General features: G+C 45.1%; 1 protein-coding gene and 1 long non-coding RNA gene across 2 annotated transcripts in view; one reads left to right on the top strand and one right to left on the bottom strand.

The window, feature by feature from the left end:
- LOC119186100 (trypsin iota) overlaps positions 1-7,170 on the top strand; it is a 38,559-nt gene extending 31,389 nt beyond the window's left edge. The window contains exons 6-8 of the mRNA XM_075872096.1: positions 264-375; positions 1,116-1,276; positions 6,843-7,170. Of these exons, the coding sequence (XP_075728211.1) occupies positions 264-375; positions 1,116-1,276; positions 6,843-7,031 (462 nt within the window). The 3' untranslated portion in view covers positions 7,032-7,170. The remainder of the gene's footprint in view (positions 1-263; positions 376-1,115; positions 1,277-6,842) is intronic.
- The window catches only part of LOC142769008 (uncharacterized), a 346,562-nt gene that overhangs the window by 100,425 nt on the left and 224,645 nt on the right, over positions 1-21,492 (bottom strand). The gene's annotated exons all lie outside the window — the stretch shown is intronic.

The raw sequence follows: 21,492 nt of genomic DNA, 5'->3' as shown, positions 1-21,492 counted from the left end.
GGCCTAATAAACGCTATAGTTGGTGCGGCAATGAACAGTTGTAGCATAATGCAACAAGATACGATGCAGGGAAGTGCGCCGCATGTTTATCTATGTTATATGGTTCAAACTGTGTATTTTTAATAGAGATCTTTTGTGCTATTATTGACATGTTTTAGCATGAATCAGGGTTGCAGGTTGAGCGAGAGTAAATGGGGCTCAGCTGCTCATTGTTTATTTTCGCTTATTGTTACCTATTACTTAGCGTAATATTTTTCTCTCAGCTCACAGATGATTTTAAGTTCGACAGAATGCTAAAGCCAGTGTGCCTACCTGAAGGGAAAATGGACATTGGAGGAAAGTCTCTCCTATCGGCTGGATGGGGAAAGACAGGATGTAAGTAATACGCTTACCACATCGCTATCTTGTAGCCATCTTTTATTCTTTGTTGATTTTAGGGAATATTCCAAGTCCACAGCGTTTGAACTTATGCAAAAGCGAACTAGCTTTTTTGGCACGGAATTCAGTAGTCAGTTCCTAGAACCAATTGCTAGTTGTTGAACAAAAAAAGCTGACTTTCTTTTGCAACATAATTTTTTTTCGGGAAGCAATCAAATGAATTCAAGCACAGCCAATCGGTAGACCTGCTTTCAGTTTGAATAAGTACTACAGATCCACCATGTGTAGTGACACGTTACAACATGAAAGAAAGAAGTGGCAATTTAAGGACCTGCCTCTTTTTTATACACAGCCTTGGCGATAACTAACAGATCATGGCAAGGACAATTTGGGGATGTCATTAGTAGTAAATGTATTGTAACTGTGAAGCAAGACAAAATACCACTTGCGTCAGTGGAGAAAAAACCTGCAACCTTCCAATAACCCGTGCGATGGTAAACTAACTGGACTTTAGCATGTCTGATATTCAGTCATCATTTGTAGGTCCACTAACGTTTTGCCGTGAGTATTTGTATGAAGCAAGCAGCACAAGTGTGCCTGTGTGTGTGTGCGTGCATATGCGTGTGTGGGTGTGTACCACTTCATTTGGACGCGATTTAAAACACTCATATAACTAAAGTGTTACTAAACTACTCGGTGCCCTGATAAACGCCTATTCGGTTTTTTTTTTTGCACAGCGGTAAACGAGAACAAAAATCTGCTGTACGCCCAAGTTAATGGTCTGAAGGATGAAGACTGCCAGACATTTTTGAAGTCGGAGACGAGTTCGTATACAAATCGTCCTATTGGACCGGCTCCTATGATTTGCGCGATAGGATCAACCGCAAGTGTCTGTGATGTGAGTGCATAGTTACAATATGATGCGCGTTTTGGTATCTCCAGTTTTCGCATAACATATATAGTACAAGTTTCAAAAGCACCTGCATAGTATGCCATTAGCCAGTGATTATAGCACCCTATTTTCCTATTTTCTTTGTCTAATGCAACGGCCATTGGCGTGAATACGCCATGCGATTGGGCTTTCATTGACATGGCCTAGAGTAGTTTCGAATACCTACTTATTCCTGCACATGTAGAGTATGGCAGATGACTGTAGGGGAGCTTTTGCGAGGAGTCTAGAGCATGTAAGATTGATGTAGAAAGGAGTAACTCTAAACAATTCTACCAACTCTACTTTTGGTGTAATGCGTACCTGCAACAACTAGTTTGTATAGGAGAAATGATAAGAATATTTGCATGATGTATTATATTCTTTCATTCCAAACATTACAATTTTTAATTGAGGGCGCCTCAACTATAGTCTCAGTCAAGCTATTCGTTGCGGCAGAAATTTGGCGAGTAATTTTTATCCGTGATGATAAAAACTATGATGCTCCAGCATCAACTTCAAGATTCAAAACATGATGGCATGACCAAGCCACAATGTCTTGGTATTCTTGATATCTCACCAGTGTTTTCTTTAGAGTCCTCATTTCAACTGAGAAGCAAGAAAGAGCATGCCTGCATGCGTGACATTGACCCTTGACAACTATGCTAGAGCTCTTGCGCAAGAAGTGTGGCAGCTTGGGCTAGTTGGTTTGGCATCACGATAGTTATGCCAAACCAACAAAACGACGACACACAGACTTCTTGTCTCTTTGTCGTCGTTTTGTTCTCGCGCTATAACTATCGTCTTGCGCAAGGCTACAGACGCAGCATCGCACCTTCTTGATGTTGCGGCTATTCATTGTGATTCATTTTCCTGAATCGCTTTGTAACGTGTTATTTGTGGCGGAAGTCTTGGAAAATTAACATGATGACAAGAAAGAAAGAAAGACAGATGAGCGCCACATCTGGCGCTCAAAAATAGCTATTGTTTTCCCCTGTTGATATTCCAAGTGGTGCGCCCCAAATAACATGTTCAGGAAACTTACTCACTGACTCGCATAGTTGAAACTTCAGCCGCGTTGTAACAGCTGCAAATTCAAATAAACCCCACATTGGGCGATTCGTGTGGAGTAAAGCCTGAAGTTTTATTCTTGGGCCACGCACTATTTCACATATTGCAGGACTCAGACCAATACATGATGCTTCTATGTTTTTTTTTCCGCGCAGCCGTTCTAAATATTTTGTGGTTGCATGGTAAAACACCTGTAGGCCACGTACAAGGCTTGGAATCGAAGTCCACTTTAGTCGGAGATGGTTTTAACAAGACATCTTTTAGAAGATCGTTTCCCCGAGTTCTAGTGTCACAGTTAACGTGTTTGGCTGCTAGAGGAGAAAGTCAGCTTTAAGGAATTTGTGCTTGAGCAATATTTTTGCACATTCGCAAATAAATGAGTTAAGAAAGTCACAGCTTCACCGCAAGGGTGAAGTAATGAATGCGATTGCAACAAATTAACATGTTCAACAAAATTAGGGTGGCTGCTAAGTTCTTTGGATCCAACCACGTGTATTTATGCAAAATGCCGGTATTGGCCGAAAAGGCCTCCACTAGAAAGGCGGGCGCTGCGATGGTTTTGACGTCACAGATAGGATAGCAGTTGTGGAATATGGCAGCTTTGCTTTCGCGACACCATTTGAATTGTCTCCTATAGCTTCACTGGTTCTTAGTAGCAATTTTACGATGCAAACTAGACACGAGAGTGCCGCCGGGGGAAGTATTCGTATTTTGCTTGCCCGCATCATAAAATCTTATCGCTTATTTAAGGACTGAGCTTCAAAACAAAGGAAGAACGCACGGTGTCCACCACAAAAGCGCAAGAAATACAGTGTTCTAATCGACAGCTCAGCCTGGCATTCTATAAGTGACATGATCACGTAGGTGGCACCTAGTTGTGATGTGTCGCAGTCGCTTACCAATAAGAGTACAGCGTCCAGGGCCGATAAGCTGTCTGCTGACCCCTGCCCGAGAGCACGCGAGCCAAATGCCCCGACCAAACTCTTAAAATAAAGTTCAGAGTTGCTGCTCGAGTGGCTAATCCCTCCACGCACGTGTTTTCGTGCTGTTCGTTAAAACAACGTTTTCTACCAGAGCATCATCCTTTTGCGTGGAACTGCTTCTCCAAAGAACCCTATTTACATGCCACATAAAGAGAGCACTGAGTCCACTTACCACTTGCAATATTGTTAGGCAGAAGGTAGAACTGCGCCAGGCATCAAGACATGCGAATTGTACAACGAGCGAGGAGCTTGTGGGCCTACCTACTGCCATTGATTACGTTCTTGCACATCATCAGCTGCAAAACGATCACCAGTGTGACCAAATGCGTAGAGTGGTGCTTTACGGACATGTAGTGGCTACTTCGGTGCTTCGGAAGGGAAAGACTTATGTCGTAGTGGACAATTCGCAACTGTACAAACATTCGTGATTGTAAGATAGGTTCAAATGAATAACCTTACGCGTACAGTAGTTTGTCCCTGCGACAAGGTTGAGGTATCAGCTAAGACGGGGAGTGGGGCTTTCGATAATGTGACGCACATGGGATGCGATTGGTATAAGGCGTTCCAAACCTGAGGTGAAGGTCAAGCGTCCTCCAACGTTTAGCGTTCTTTATTCGCAACTACCTCGAGTTTTCACCCACTGACAACGCTGATTTCCCGCCCAGAAACAGCGATGCCGTCGCGGACACCAGAGCTTTAGCCAGACGTAAGCCCGTTAACTATTCTGTTCTCGTGAAGGAGAGTGGTCGTATATCTCCTCCATGGTGCGTGCCGAAGGCATCAAAGTACAATACACCAGGTTCCGATGCACCATAGTGGGCCAGGGCTCCAGCCCGCGCCCGGCAGCACCCAATGTGATCTTTTTTTTGTTATAGTGCTTTTAAGAGGGCACACGTGGAGGGCGAATCTCTACTCATATGGGAGTTGAACGAGGTATTAAGTGATGTAGGCGTATTAGATGTGTAAGCGGAGTTATAGGCGACGACTAGGTACTCTGTGACAGTCGTGTGTATACTGGTTTGTGAGCATGGCCTCTCAAAGCTCCCGAAACGTGTTCGTCATCCCAGAACCTGGAAGGCTGTTGGCATGTAACTGCTTTTTACACATGCTAATTAAAGAATATACATCATCGATGGTCAAGAAAGTTGGGTGCAGTCGTGAAAACCAAAACAACGTTCTTTCATATGTTTGTCGTTGGACCAAGTGCTGAAGTGCTGCCATGCAACAAACGCTCAAGAAATTTCACTGAGAATATTCAGTAAGAGTACGGGCTCTTTGAATTTATTTTCATGTGTTTGAAGTGGGCACCAATTATTCTTTAATATAATCAACACTGCGGCCTCTAAGAAGAGCTCTGGGTGGGCACCTTACAACAACGCGGATGAAACTAATCACTGAGGCCACGTTTATAATCATCAAGGTTGGTTTGTACATTCACGTATGCTTTTCGGCCGGCGCATACTTTTTTGTTCTTTTCTTCATCGTCTGAACCTTCCCTAAGGACGTGTGCTCGGCCTATTAGCCAAATGGCTGGGTGGTATACTTAGCTAATTCTGTCGGGACATGCTACCTAGGCCAATTTAATCTAAAACCGAGGCACTAAATCCACACCTAAGAACATGCTTTTTAGGCTATGTAAAACTAAGACCACGCTATATAAGATGTTATGGGCAACATGGCTTCAATTTTTAAGCCAATAAATTAAAGAACGTAGTTGTTCTAAGGTCGCAGGTTTGGATTCGGCTGACGGAAAGTTATTTTTTCGTTCACTATTCTTTCTTGACATTTAGATTTCACTTCTTACACGTCTTCTATTCTTTCTCTGACATAATTGTCGTTTAGCTCTCAATATTATTATGCCTAACAAAAGAAACAAGCCCCTAGGTTTACACCTTCCTTTAAATAAATCTACGCTATTTAGGACCTTACAAAAAGTCATGCTATTTAGAACTGCGCTAACTAGGAATTTTGTTACTAGCTTCATACCTATTAGGGCATCACTGAATTACCTAGTGCAAATATTGTCCTAATAAATCATTGCGAAATAACCGAGAAAAATCAACCTAGAGTTGACTAAGATTTAGCTGAATACAATCGAAATTGAGGCGGTAGTTACATTGTATTTTTACCGAAGCTCACCGAGCAGATTGAGAAGACGAGCCACGTAAAAAGCCCGAAAGATCTCGGTGATCGCGAGCTTTTATGATGGCTCCCGCCTGCCGCCTGGACCCTGTAGTGACAACAGTCAAAATAATATTTTTTTGAATGTTTAGCGAAGAAGATTCGGCATTAGGCGCTTGACAGTAGCACCTGTACAATTGTCACACATGCTTTTGAATAGCAACAATAAGGCCGCGTATGCGTTTGTGACGCCATGCACGTCCTTGGATCATTCTTTTTTTTCAACACATCTACGCCCAATGCATGCTGTCTTCCAGTCATGACTATCATACTGTGAGCTCGGAGCAAACTCGTGTTCCCGAGTAGCTCGGGCCATCCTTCATAGCACCCTAGGGCTGCATTCGTTTATCGCAGCATTGCACAAACATTTCTCTCGTAGGTTCTTTGACTGCCTTCGCCACCTAACGGTCAGTGACATGTGAATCGAGCTTTGTCGGTGCATCAATGTTGTAAGTTCGGTACTCAGTTTCAGCCGAAACGTATTCAAGTTTCTACTGACATAACGACAGAGCCAAGCCTATTTAGAGTAGCCAATGCTCTGTAATGAACATTCTGCTGAAACGTGGCCACGACTACAAGACTACAAGCAATACTTGGCTTTTCAATGCAAGCGGTGAGATTGAATGCAGCAATCATCAAAAAGGGTTAAACCTCATAAAAACAATGAAATGAAACGTCTGCCTGTCTATCTATCTATCTATCTATCTATCTATCTATCTATCTATCTATCTATCTATCTATCTATCTATCTATCTATCTATCTATCTATCTATCTATCTATCTATCTATCTATCTATCTATCTATCTATCTATCTATCTATCTATCTATCTATCTATCTATCTATCTATCTATCTATCTATCTATCTATCTATCTTTCTATCTATCTATCTATCTATCTATCTATCTATCTATCTATCTATCTATCCATCTGTGTGTGTGTGTGTGTCTGTCTGTCTGTCTAGTCTGATCTGATCTGATCTGATCTATATTCATTTATTTACAAAGACAAAACAAGCAGCTTCTTAGAGTGCGGAGGACTTTCTAAAGAAGAAGTATATGTTCGTGTGAACAGCTGTCTTGTATTAGCATCTGGAGTACGACGTATTAATTCTATACCACTTAGCCAGCAGTGGAAATATGTGAAATATTGCGTTGTGGATGAATTCAGAGCCAAGGCCAACAATCATCTGATTGGAAAAGGGCACGAAGTAGATTAATCTTCAACTAAACGTCCTATAATCTGACAACTGTTGGTCAGTTTAAAGGCAGTCTGTGCTTTCCTTTTTTTTTGCTTCAACAGGGGGATTCCGGTGGACCACTAACGCTCCAGGATGACCGAGGACGGTCAACGCTAGTCGGAATTGTTGAGGGAGTCGTCAGCTGTTCCGCAGGTGTCCCGAGTGTATACACCAATGTCGCCTTCCACTTGCGCTGGATCAAGGATATGCTGAATAACCCCAGCAGTTGGAGAAGCCTTATGTTTCACTGATGCATGCTAGTGACCCTGAAGAGAATCAATCTTTTTTTTTTCATTCTGGCACAGGACAAAGCCCATTATTTAAATAGTGGCCTAGCGGCTGTTCATATGTTCAAGAGGAGAACCTTGAATGTAAAGGTCTATATCTGCCGCATAGAAAATAAATTATAGACCGAACACTTCTACTGCGCCTACGACAAAAAAAATTAAGTACGTCAAAAGGCAAATACATTACTGTAAAATATTGTATGAACCATCTGCAACACATTTGAAATAATTCTGAACAGAATGAAATAAGTTGGGTGAATGTGTCCGCACGAACAGTTCATATATATGCCTTACGTATTTTAGTAGTTTACTTCGAAGGACCATAGAAACATTGCTCTCTTTCAGAGAAAAATGAGGTTAACGAACAAAAAGCACAGTTTTTAATGCATTCACCTAAGATGGCTTGACGCTAAAGCCATCATTTTCTTCTCTTCCAAGTTGGTTGTATTTATCCACCCTCTTCACTTCCCTCACGTTGTTTAGTTCTACATCGGGATCAAAAGCGCTGTCATTCTTGTGCCTCATGTAATCAACACTGAGCAAGTAAACCACGGCCATACGGTTGGGTAGCACAACAATATAGAAATTTCTTGTCTGGGCTAAAAGTAATGCAAAGACATGTACGATAGTTTGTATGCCGTATTCCACGATTCAAGCAAGAGGAGCTTGCTCAGAGATTCGGCACGTCGATCCGTGTCAGAGGGTTCCGACAACTGCACCATCTCAGACCGTGTATTCTCTCAACACCTCATGTTGAGATTGAATCATTTGCCAACATTCGTGAAGTTGAATGGAGGGAGCCGGTGTGGCTGACCGCGTAGTCTAATTTCACATTAACGATGAAGGCGTCGAAATGCAAGTACAGAACTAGAAAAGCAAAATTTTTGAGCGACAAGACCCGTACGTTTCAGAGCCAGAACGCCTTTTTGCAAGCACTCGTCAACCATAAAGCTTTGTTCTGTGCTAGTGTGAAACACTTGATAATAAAGAACGATGTGATACTTGTTTTCCTGTGAAATATAATGAAACACAATAAGTAAGTACAAGGTGCAAAATTCTTGTCTGCATGCTGTGCTTTTGTGCCTGCCTTTTAGTAGTGCTAAGAAAGGCCGTTCAGAAGAAACGAACGTAGGCTGATGTCTTTGTTTAAAAACTAATTATAAGTCACCCGGGAAGATTTCGCTTGAAATCACTATAGATTGATGCAGTCACCCTGCCAGAGGTCACTTCAAATTAGTGTATAACAAATCACTCTGTAAGACTACGCTTCAAAGTGACGAAGTTTTCATTGAAGCCCAAAAAATTACCTAAAATATGCTCGCGATATATCGTGTTCATTATGAAGCTTCATCTACCAAATGCCTCATCTCATGAAGTTTTGATCTACAATTCATTATTGCGTCTAAAAATTGAACACACACTTGAAGTCTTGAACCCTTATTAAAGGTACTTCACAAACGCACTAGAAATCCTGCATAATCGCATCATCTGGTGCAATAACTCGTCATTTTCATCGATGTAAGTGCATCCAGATTAATGAATCACACATCCCTATCCACCCTTTTCTGTCACTGTCGCATTGCCAACCTATCACTACTACACAAAATGTACTACACAAATTTCTGGAATACCGCTGTCTCAACCAGAAGCTACGAGTTACGACGCTGAAGTGTGGCGCAACGCTCCTCCAGGCTCACGTCAAGACGCTGTCCCACTGCGATTCCGCCGACAGTCTCTGCCGCCGCCGCCATACCATTCACCCGCCAGCCAGCGCAACGTTCAGAGGAAAACTGACTTGTCGCACTACCCTGACCACCGTCCTCTCTACTACCCCTTCAGAGAAATTAGCCACGCCAACCAGCGCTGCCAGTACGGCCAAATGGGACTGCGTGTTTTCGCTAACGACGCGCTGCGTCCACCACGGGGTGAAACACCACGTGACATCGCCTAGTCCCTCGCAGCAGCACAAAGGATACCCCAAGTATCTTTTCATTGACCATCTCCAGGCCGGTACATCTAACCACAACGCCGACAGTAACCAGGCTCTACTCGGAGCCGATCGCTGGGCCTATACTCGAAAACCTAAGGGCAGCTGCCGCTGAACGTGTGGTTGTTGTGCGACAAAATACCAAAGATCCTCCACCACCAACGATGTTGCCGCGTCAACACCTCAAGAACCCCGTAACCTGAACATAGCCCTGAAATCAAAACTTGGGGTTAGACTCAAATTTGACACCGCCACGTGCTAACAACGCTGCAAACCGACGTCGCCGACATCTGACGCCGTGGCCTAACCACTACGAAAGGCGACGAACTGGGTACCTTGATGTTGCAATCAACGGACACGACGTCACTGCTCTCGTCGATGCTGGATCTGACTATTTCGTCAATAGGGGGTCATTCGCCGTGATGTCGAAGAAAGTTACAACTTCTTGGGAAGGACCTAGAATCCGGACAGCTGCAGGTGACTTACAGCAGCAGGAATTCGCACAGCTCGAGCCACCATTACCAACGGGATTCATACTTCAAGCTTCGTAGTCCTGCAGTGGTGCTCAAGAGATGCCATCCTTCGTATGAACATGGTAAGCCTCCATGATGCACTCGTCGACCTAAAAACTAAGTGCACACGCTGCCCACAAAAAGCACTCCCGATGCATCCACTACCAGAGCACCATGCTTTGAATATGCTTGAAGAACTAGTCCCCATTCTGCCTCGCTCAGAGTCATTCTTTCCGTCGGCACTCCGAAAACAGAACACCTGGAAAGCGTTGTTGAAGGCAATGAACACCAGTTGGTTAACCGCAACATTTGCGTTGCAAGAGAAATCACCAAGCTGCGTGGAGAAAAAGCAACAGTCAAGCTCACAAATTTCCGCAGCGAGTACACACACGTGATAGAAGGCGCCAGGGTCACCTACATCAACAAAAATTTGGAAGCCACCAATGTTTTTCCTTACCAATTCTGCAGAACATTCCTTGAGTAACGAAGCTCCTAACCCAACTTTCTACTTCAATCCGAGCCTAACAAAGAATCAGCACGAACAACTCTAGGACCTGCTTCTGTGATACAAGGTCTGCTTGGATAGGCTTCAGTGCGATTTAGACAAATACCAAGGAGACAAAAACAAAACACAGAGAGCGTCATCTGTGTTCAGTGCTCGTCTGTGTTCTGTGCCTCCTTGGTCTCCGCCTAAATCACGCTGAAGCCTATGCAGGTGTGTATCAACTTGACCAAATCAAAGTGCTAAAGGACTGCTTTTCATCATCGTCGAAAAATGATCAGACCCCAGTCGCGAAACATCACGTCGTAACAAATTGCCAGACCGCTTTAGTAAAGCCCGTACAGAGTTTCGACGCGAGAACTCGAGGCTGTAAAGAGACAAATAATGAAATGATACGCCACGACATCATCCAGCTGTATAAAAGTCCGTGGGCGTCACCTATGGTGTCAGTGAAGAAAAAGAACAGAACCCCACATTTCTTTGTCGACTACTGATGCCTCAACAAAATCAAAATTAACGTTTATTATCTCCCACGAAAAGACAATACCTTGGATAACTTCACAACACGAAGTACTATTCGTCGATGGACCTTCATTTGTTGATTTGTGGGGTTCAACGTGCCAAAAGCACCATATAAACATGAGAGACGCCGTAGTGGAAGGCTGTGAAAATTTCGACCACCTGGGGTTTTTTAACGTGCGCCCAAATCTGAGCACACGGGCCTACAACATTTCCGCCTCGATCGGAAATGCAGCCAGCTGCCGCAGCCGTCGTCGATGGACCTCAATCAAAAAAAAAATTCACAGCATATCCACGGAGTGAACGATAACAAGTGGGGCGAAGCAACCGTGCGTTCATTCGTCCGTCCGTTTATCTGTTCGTGCGTGCGTGCGTTCGTCCGTCCGTGCGTGCGTCTGTCTGTATGTCCGTCCACCTGTCCATTCATCTAGTGAACATTCCAAGTACCGCCACCTCGTATCTTTTCATCATATAATCATCCTATACAAGAATTCTAGCTTGTCCAACCGACGTTTGATCTGCATACGTCTAGCAGTCCGTAAATCTTCTATGTCCTTCGTGCGCCGGTACCTTCTTTCAGCTCGTCTTCGCAAGGCTCGAAGCCGCTCCAGCTCTATGTCGATGTCCATGATTCTTACAGGGCATGGGATCGTACACACAGTCTCCTTTACAGTGCTCTTGATGGCCCCTTGTGAATCGGATATGTGTTCTTGGCATTGGTCTTCCATACGAGAGCAAAATTTTTCCAGTCCACTCTTTTAACCATGTCGCGCACTTTAGAAGGCGACAATCCTCTAATCTTGACGTATGCTGGAATGTGATCACTACCGTGCGTTTCTATATCCGTGAACCATTCAGTATGTTTCACTAGGCTTCGCGAAACAAAAGCCGAGTCGAGACGGCTACTGTATGTGGAGCCACGTAAAAATGTAGGACTGCCATCGTTCAGTAACCAAAGTTGGTTGTCGGAGGCAAAAGACACTAAGCTTCTGCCCTTCATGTTGGTATTCTGACTTCCTCATAATGTATGATTAGCGTTAAAATCCCCAATGATAACACACGGGTCAGGAGTTAACGCTATGATGTCTCGTAGTCTTTTTTGATCGAAACGGCTTGATCGTGATAGGTATGCGCCAACCACAGTGATGTTGAGCCTCCTCTTTTCCACTCTTAAGCATACGTATTGGTTTCCGTCATGAGGTGGTACAGGTTGAAGGATGTAAGAGAGGTCTCGGCGAATGTACACCAGAACCTTGCTGCTTTCAGTAACAGTAGACGACATAAAAGGTTCGTATCCCGAGAGTCGTATTGCACTCGATAAGTTCGGCTCACAGATGACGATTACGGGAAACATATTGACGTACACAAATCGACGAAAGTCACCAATGCGCGATCTCAGTACCCTGGCATTCCACTGCAGTATTACTGCTTTACAAACCTCATCCCTGAAAGACAGTGTTGAGTTAGCCATGGTCTACTCTAGGTCTGCTAGCTCTGGACTAAGCGCGTCCAGTACTTGAAGGGCACTTTTGGCGGACGGTGTATCTATGTCGCTTAACAACATGCGAATGGTATCCACTAATGATTTTAGCATCACCATCACGCGATAATCTGGCTTCCCGGCCGTTGCAGCATCTTGTGCTTGTTCTTGAGGCGGCTTCTGTTGAGGCTCAACAGGTCGTGTAGGCGGCTTCTGTTGAAGCCCAACAGATCGTCTTGGCTGAAGGGGTGGCCATTCCTTTGGAGAGAGAGATCTTCCAGCATCTTCTCTTTCAGCGCAGATGTTTGCTGTGCTAGGAGCCGCACCTGTCGATTTCACTTGAGTGTCTGAGTTTCTCGTCAGATTTTGCACTGTCCTTCGTGAGGACCTTCGACGATGACGGCGCCTTCGCCTTACTTTTTGCGCAGCTTCTCAATGAGTCGAGTTGTCTCGCACCATTTGTGTCAGAATATAAATCTCTTTCTTAATCTGAGGACAGTCCTTGGAGGAAGCACTGTGAGCTTCTTGGCAGTTGGGGCATTTCAATGCAGTTGCATTACAGTCGTCTTTTGAGTAGTGTTCAATGCATCGGGGGCACACTGCGGAATTTCTGCAAACGCCCTTTACGTGACCAATCTTCTGGCACTTGAAACACTGCATAGGCTTCGGAATAAATGGGTGAACCTAGTGACGAAAACGGCCAACCTTCACGTAAGAGGGAAGACAGTCACCCTTGAATGTTATTCGCACACAACGAGAGTTGCCTAGGCGACCAGCATGCACAATGATGTTGTTTTCACTCACTGGTTTTATCAGTACAGGAAGATCTTCATTGGCGGTTTCAGTGTCTATGTCATAGATAACTCCTGTTACGGTGTCCTCATTCACTGGTATGATAGATTGCACTTTGATGTTTCCCAGCTCCGACACATGCTGTAGCGTGTTCAGTGCACTCGGGTTGCTCACGTCGATTGCCAAAATATTCTTCCTCATGTTTATCCTGATGTCCTTAATCTCGTTAGGCACAATGTTTTCAAGGTACAAGGACAGTGGTTGCCTGTTGAGGAAGCGTAGATTGGCAGTAGTAGTCTGCGGCACAAACAGAATGAAGTGAGGCCATCGCTGAGGCGCTGTCCTCAGAGTGGCTGTACTTGATGCCGATGATGCGTTCATGATTCTTCGTTTGGCCTTGCGGTAGAGCACAAGTTCGAAGCCGTCTTCCGAGGACCCGTAGTCTGATGCAGAGTACAGCTCGGTGTCCTCGCTCTCACTAGATGGATTAGCACGTTTTCTTGAAGCAATGCCCGTGGATGAACTGGTACGGAGCGGGATCTCCGGAGATTGTACATCTATGACCGCAATGTAGGGGGCTGGAGACCCCGCTGTTGCGCCGTGGAATGCAGCAAATACAGCACAGGCCGCAAAATGTGTTCCACAAAAGAATCAATTTGTCTTCTAAGCGAGGCAAACATCACAGAGCAGCATGCGGCCTGCAATTCACAACAAATTTCATAAATTCTCACAATAAATTCTCTTCTCCCCATCTTTCGCGTTATGGTCAATTTGCGCGGCGTATACATGGCGAAAAAAATTTCGGTAGAGGCGGACGGGCCGCGAGAGAGAGGCCCCTGGCTTTGCCACAATATCTCCACTGTCATTGTCGTAAAAACGTCTGCATTGCTGTAACAATGCAATTTGAAGAATGATGCGATAGGTTTGACTAAACAAATACACGGTGCACCATTCATAATCAGGTGGATATAGAACATTGATGCTATTAGACATTTCAGCGGCAGTGCTGCTATTGTAATGACACACTATACGAAAAATGCACTGCTGGAAGCGGCGTCATGGACTGGGCACGCCGAATATTAAGCCGCTGCACTCCTGGCGACTTCAATGACCTCTTAACATAACAACCTATGCTTGCTCCCGCCATTTAGGCTCTGGTCTTAATTCGAAAATTTTCGCAAAAGTGATCAAGTCAAGTCCAGCACATGGGTTTCTTTCAAGTCGACGTATGCCTAAGACACCAACTCCTCCGAGTAATTGCAAATCCTGCACGGCACTCGCGGACAGAGATGGACGTGCAAAAATCTTCAAGATATATAACCACTCTGCCCATAAGTAAGTGCTTTAAAATGATAGATGGATAGATAGATAGATCATTTAAAAGTCCGGTACATCTGCTGATTGCTTAACTGGACAACGAAAGCAGAGGAGTTGTGCTGAACAGTTATATGCATAAAAATAAAGTACTGTAGAACGGTCTCTACAAAGAACTGCGATTAGGAATAAGTGGTGAGACACTGAAACTGGTAAAGGAATAGGTCTACTTACGACAGGCAGCATGCGTAGCTGAACCACGGAAGAGAAATAACTAGAAGAGCAAGATTGTAGTGAAGCATATCCGGCAAGCGTTCTCAAATTATGGACAGTAGTCTGTCCGTTTTCCTCAAGAAAAAAATATAAAACTTGAGGGACCCTTAAGCTTCTCGTTCAAGAGTTCCGTCCGTCCGTCCGTCCGTCCGTCCGTCCGTCCGTCCGTCCGTCCGTCCGTCCATCCATCCATCCATCCATCCATCCATCCATCCATTCATCCATCTATCCACCCACCCACCCACCCATCCATCCATCCATCCATCCATCCATCCATCCATCCACCCACCCACCCACCCACCCACCCACCCATCCATCCATCCATCCATCCATCCATCCATCCATCCATCCATCCATCCATCCATCCATCCATGCATCCATCCATGCATCCATCCATCCATCCATCCATCCATTCATCCCTCCATCCATCCATCCAGACAGACAGACAGACAGACAGACAGACAGACAGACAGACAGACAGACAGACAGACAGACGGACAGACAGACAGATGCATGGACGGACTCACGAATGGCTGCACCAACGGATGGACGCATGGATGGACGCAGGAGCGGATGCATGGACAAACGCAGGCACGGACGCACGGATGGACGTGTGTGTGTGTCTGTCTGTCTGTCTGTCTGTCTGTCTGTCTGTCTGTCTGTCTGTCTGTCTAATCTGATCTGATCTGATCTATGTCCATTTATTTGGAAAGACAAAACAAGCAACTTCTTGGAGGGTGGAGGACTTTCTAGAATAGAAGTATATGTTATTGTGAACAGCGGTCTCGTATTAGCATCTCGAGTACGACGTATAACTTCTAGTGCATTTAAAATAATTCTATACCACTCAGTCAGCAGCGGAAATATGTGACATATTGCGTTGTGGATGAATTCAGAGTCAAGACAAAAAAATTATGTGATTTGAGAAGGACACGAAGTAGATTTATCCTCAAATAAACGTTCTATAATTTCACGACTGTTGGTCAGTTTAAAGGCAGTCTGTGCTTTCCTTCTTTTTGCTTCAATAGGAGGATTCCGGTGGACCACTAACACTATAGTATGGCCGAGGACGGTCAACGCAACTCAAAATTGTTGCGGCAGGCGTAGACTGTTCCGCAGCTGCCCCTAATACATGCACCAGTGTCGCCTTTCCCTTTGGCTGCATCAAAGATATGCTGAATCACGCTGGCAGTTAAAGAAGCCTTCAGTTTCACTGCTGCATGCTAGTGACCCTGAAAAGAATCAATCTTTTTTTTCAATCTAGCACAGGACAAAGCCCATTCTTTGAATAGCAGCTGAGTGGCTATTCATATATTCAAGAGGAGAACCCTGAAGACAGAGGGGTATATCTGCCGCATAAGAAATAAATTATAGGCCAAACATTTCTATTGCGCCTACGACAAGAAAAATTTAAGTAAATATGTTCCTTACCACGACGAGTAAACAATCACATTAAATTAAAAGGAATTAATCTTATGTTCTAATGTATGCCAAAAGGCAAATACTATACTGTAAAATATTGTATGAACCATCTGCAACACATTGAAATTAGTTTTAAGCAGAATGAAATAAATTTGGTGAATGTCTGCACACGAACAGTTAAGATATATGCCTTACGTATCTTAGTAGTTTACTTCGAAGGACCGTAGAAACATCGCTCTTTTTCAGATAAAAATTAGGTTAACGAACAACAAGCACAATATCTAATGCATTCACCTAAGATGGCTTGGGCGCTAAAGTCATAATTATCTTCTCTTCCAAGTTGGTTGTATTTATCCGCCCACCTCCCTCCCCTCACATCGTTTAGTTCCACATCCGGGATCGGAGGCGCTGAGTCATTCTTTTGCCTTATGTGATCTCACCTGAGCAAGCAAATCGAGGCCATATGGTTGGGAAGCACAACACTACAGCATTTTCTTGTCTAGGCAAAAAGTAATGCAAAGAGAGGTACGATAGTTTGTATGCCGTATTCTACGATTCAAGCAAGAGGAGCTTGCTCACAGATTCGGCACGGCAATTCCTGTCAGAGGGTTCCAACAACTGCACCATCTCAGGCCGTCTACTCTGTCAACAAATCATGTTGAGATGGAATCATTTATGAAGATTCGTGAAATTGACTGGAGAGAGCCGTTGTGGCTGACCACGTAGTCTGATTTCGCATTAACGATGAAGGCGTCGAAATGCAAGGAGAGAACTAGAAAAGCAAAATACTTGAGCGACAAGATACGTACGTTTCCGAGCCAGAACACCTTTTTGTGAGCGCTCGTCAACAATAAAGCGTTGTTCTTGTGCTAGTGTGATACACGTGATAATAAAGAACAATGTGATCCATGTTTTCTTATGAAATATAATGAAACAGAACAAGTAAGTACAAGCTGCAAAATTCTTGTCCGCATGCTGTGCTTGTGTGCCTTGCTTTAAGTAGTGCTAAGAAAGCCAGTTCGGACGCACACAAGGACGCGCACAGGGCATAGGCGCATGGGGATATGGGCGCATGACCACCCATAGGACAAGGCGGATGGACATGGGGATAAGGGCACACACATGGACATGTATAATAGAAACAGAAAATGCAGGTGGTGGTGGTGGTGGTGGTGATGGTAGTGGTGGTGTTGCAGCAGGAGGGGCTAGCCTGGCCTGCATGGCCGGCAATCGTTCAGCCTGAGCATCTCCTGAATTTGGAATTTGTCACCACGTGTCAGACAGCCAGTGTCTTGCAGGAAGCCAAACAAAATTTGTTGCACGTTCCTCCTCGTTTCTGTGGGTTCTTCAGGAAACATGACGTCATCAACTGTCCGGTGCCTATGACAGCCTTTTTGCAAGGTGCGGATCATCCCTGCTCATTGCACATCAAACTGTGGGCAAAACCAACTGAAATGTTCAATATGCCCGATGTCACCACAGAAGGCACAGAACGGGGAAGCGTATCTCCCAGTCTTGAATGACCAGGCCGGTGTGTATGCGGAGCCGCTTCTTATGCGGTACAACAGTGTCGCTTGTTCACGAGAAAGTCCATGAATGACACATGCCATGTGTGGAAACTTGTATCTCGCCTTGAAATGATTGCGTTTTACATCTTTGCTGTTCTGGTAAGTCTTGGGAGTTCTTACTTGTAGAACAGATGTCCGTGCTTCGCATGCAAGGGCATCAGCCTTTTCATTGCCTTCAATGCCAACGTGGGATGGGATCCACTGAAACATTACATTAAAACTCTTGCCAATTAGGTGTTTAATTAGTGCCAGAGAATGCCTGGTAAACGTTTTTTTGAGGTAGGCCGTGATGCAGTGTTTGTAGCGGTAATTTGGAGTCTGTCAGCACTACAACATCTGATGCAGAAGAGGATCACAATCTTCGCAAAGCCGCCATGATTGCAGCGCTTTCTACCGTTGTGGACGAAACCACGCGATCCAGGCGGCCCGACCATGACACGCCAAGGCAAGGTATGCAGAAAGCCGCTGCGCAGCTATCCGTTTGTGTTCACACTGATCCGTCGCTGTACACTTGTAGGTGGCCGCAGTACATGGTGCTCATGTGGTGCAGCACAAGAAATTTTGCTTCTGCGGCTATAACGGTGCGCTCCGCTGGTAGCATGGGTACGCTGAAGCTACACGCAATATCCACAAAAGACCATGACGGGTCCGTAAAGCGCCGTATAGGCAGTTTCAAGCCAAAATATCGAAATGTGTTCAGTGCCGCGTTGAAATGTGAGCCAGGTTTTGCTCTTAGCGGCCGAAGAAGCGCCGTGCCTGCGACGGATTCGCCTAGTCTTGACAACTGCGTCAATAAGGCCTGAGACGCCAAAAGGCGGAGCGGAAGAGACTCGGCTTCATTGGTGACCTTCATATTTGAAGCCGCCTGAGGAACTGCCATCGCGAAGCGCAGACCCTTTTTGTGCACTGCCTCTAGGCGTTCGAACTGACTCGGTGATGGCGATATCAAGGGCAGCTGATAAAGAAAGCGGCTTGTTATAGGCGCAGCATTTATTTTAGCATGGACATAGAGTTGTTGCCCCAACGTACTCCTGCCATTTGACGAAGAGCGTTGATCCTTTTCACTGATGCAGTGATTATATTATCAACTGCGCGTCGCCATAATAGCTTGTGTTCTATGGTAATGCCCAGGAAACGGACACTTGTTGCACAACGAATTGAGTGGCCTCGAATATTTAGCGACAGACGTGTTGACTTCTGTCTCGCTCCCAGAAGCGGATGAAGGCCGATTTTTCTGCTGATAAAGATAGGGCAATTGTCAAGAAGTGGCGCTCAATGATTCAAATAGCGCTGTGTGCTATCCGGGCCAAACATTTGTGCTGGTACCCTGAGATCCAAATGCAGATGTCAACGGCGTAGATGGATATTTTAACTGCTCAGAGCTAAGTGCAGAGTCAGGAAGGCTAGCCATGGCAGCGTTAAAAAAATTGGCAGCATATCCAAGGAACGTATGATGGAGAGTGGGGCGAAGCATTCATCCATTCATTCGTTCTTGCTTCCATCCGTCCATGTGTCTGTCTGTGTGACCGCGCGTGCGTCTGTTCGCGCGTCCGTCCCTGCGTTCATCCATGCATCCTCCCCTGGGTCCATCTATGCATCTCTCAGTGTGTCCGTTCGTCCATCTATGCAACACTCCAAGTACCACCATCTCGGATCTTTTCATCATATATTATCATATACAAGCACCGCCATCCAGCGGATATTCCAAGGACCTAACGAGTGGTGGCACACGCACACTTTCTTACGGGTTGCGCTTCGGGTCTACTTCCCACCTATAACCACCTCGAGTTCATGGTATATACCAGTTCACTGCATTCATGGCACAGTGGCCCAACGCTCGCTAAACCTTTCTAAAACCAAGGAGGTTACGCCCAGCGAGTATAACGTAGCAACCTTTTCCTGTCAGATAGTGCTCAATGTACATGCCAATGGCTGCTAATGGGAAATGAGAGACAGGAGAACTCGGCTTTTACTTTCTTCCGGCTTGCGCTTCGTATCTACTTCCCACCTTTAACCACCTCGAGTTCATGGTATATACTGAAGAGGATGCGTTCATACTCGTTCATTGTATTCATGGCACTGCGGCTCAACGCTCGCTAAACCTTTCTAAAACTAAGGAGGTTACACCCAGCGAGTATAACGTAGCCACATTTTCTTGTCAGATAGTTCTAAATACCAATGGCTGCTAATGGGGATCGCAGCAGGCGTGTTACCTAAAAGCCGAATGCTCCTGTCTCTCATTCCCCATTAGCAGCCATTGGCTTGTACATTGAGCACTATTTTTCCTTGTTCAACAACGCACAGAAGAAATCTCTCACCAACACTACCTTGGAGGTCAAAATATTATACTTGTTACACACTGCAACGGCTAAGAGGGACGAACGGGTAACTCTATAAGGAGCTTCGCCCCTAAAAGAAAGGGAGATAGAACACTTCCTTGTGGGACCCCGAGAGAAACGCGTCTCTCTTCGCTCGTTACATTTCCAAGCTTAACCCTTACACAGCGGTCTCAGAGAAATTCATGTACGAACCGAAGGGCATTTCTCGACAAACCCAAGGCTTGGAGCCCGTTCACAATGCCTGCCTGAAGCACGCAATCATATGCCTTGGCAACGTCCATGAAGACGGTGAGTGTCGAGAGTCCGCTGACGTGGTGGTGCTTTATGTGGCTTAATTGGTCGAAAACACTGTCCCGGGCACTCAGTCGTGGGCGAATTCCTGTCATACGTGATGGCCATCGTCTTCCTTTTTCAAGGTACCAAGTTAATCTTGTACATATTAATCGTTCCATCAACTTAGATACGCATGATGTAAGAGCTACCGGTCGATATGATGCGAGGCTCACAGGATCCTTTTCGGACTTGAAAACTTGCACCACCCATGCTGTCTTATAAGCAACTTGGATCTCTCCCGTACTCCATACATGAATAAATATGTCCAAACAGGCCAATTTTGCTCATATGGCAGATTTGTCAGCATTTGATTGCTGATCAAATCGGGACCCACGGCACAGCATGTTTTTAATTTGCTAAGTGCCATATCCAGATCTCTAAAGGTTAATGGCGTATCCATCGTCTGAAAAAACAGGGCTGATAGAGGAATTGCCACTCCTGCTGATCTGCCAGATGTGTGCACCTCTGCAAAATCCTCTGCGAAGGTTTGCAAATCTTTCCCTTCTTTCAAAGCGAGTACTTCTAGTGGCCTGTGTGAGCGGGTCTTTCCAGAAATATTATTTATTACTGCCCATACCCTTGTAAAGTGCGTAAACGTTCATAAACTCTCACAGAAAACGGCCTATTGATTTCGTCTTAATTTGTTTTGTATGGCGACGAATCGCAGCGCTTATCTGGTTATATTCGGTTTTCGCAGATTGATTTCCTTTTGTTCTCATTAGTTTTCGGTCCGCTCGTCTACGTGCTGCGCAAAGGATCTTCAATTTCAAGGTAGAAACTGGAAAATGGTGAGGCAGTTTCAGCAACGAAGTTGCCGCTCACTTGCTTTGCAACATATTTGCGAACAGCTCACCAGTGCATTGTCCAACGCTTTTCTGTAGGTGTCCCAGCGTGTTACATTGCATAATTGTCGACCAGCAGTTCGAAATCCCAGAATTTTGGTGAAGATGGGGAAATGGTCGCTGCCCATTCTCTCTGTAGCCGTGGTAGATAATACCAGAAAGTCCTTGGAGTGAAATACAAGGTCTATTGCACTCCGGGAATCTGGTGCCCTGAAAAATTTAGGTTTGCCATCATTCGCCACACATGAGTCGGCAATCCCGCAGCTGCTCGATATTTCTTGCCTCGAAAATCTACTATTTTTTCCCCATGGTGGATGGCGCGCGTTGAAATCACCACGGGTTATTCCAGGAGCGTGACATCGAGTGCAAAGGTCATTTTGGAAAGCCTTCATGGTGACCTTCTTTCGTGGGCTAATGCACACAGATACCACACTCAATTTTCGGTTTCCCAGGCGCACTTGCGCAGCAGCGACTTCCAGTGAGTTGGAACAGAGGTCTTGCACTGGTAAGGCGACGTCAGGAATTTTCTGTGTTATGTACAT

This window comes from Rhipicephalus microplus, chromosome 8 (assembly GCF_043290135.1).
Source record: "Rhipicephalus microplus isolate Deutch F79 chromosome 8, USDA_Rmic, whole genome shotgun sequence".
Taxonomy (NCBI): Eukaryota; Metazoa; Arthropoda; class Arachnida; order Ixodida; family Ixodidae; genus Rhipicephalus; species Rhipicephalus microplus.
The sequence above is the reverse complement of the archived record's forward strand: the minus strand, read 5'-3'. Positions and strand labels throughout refer to the sequence as shown.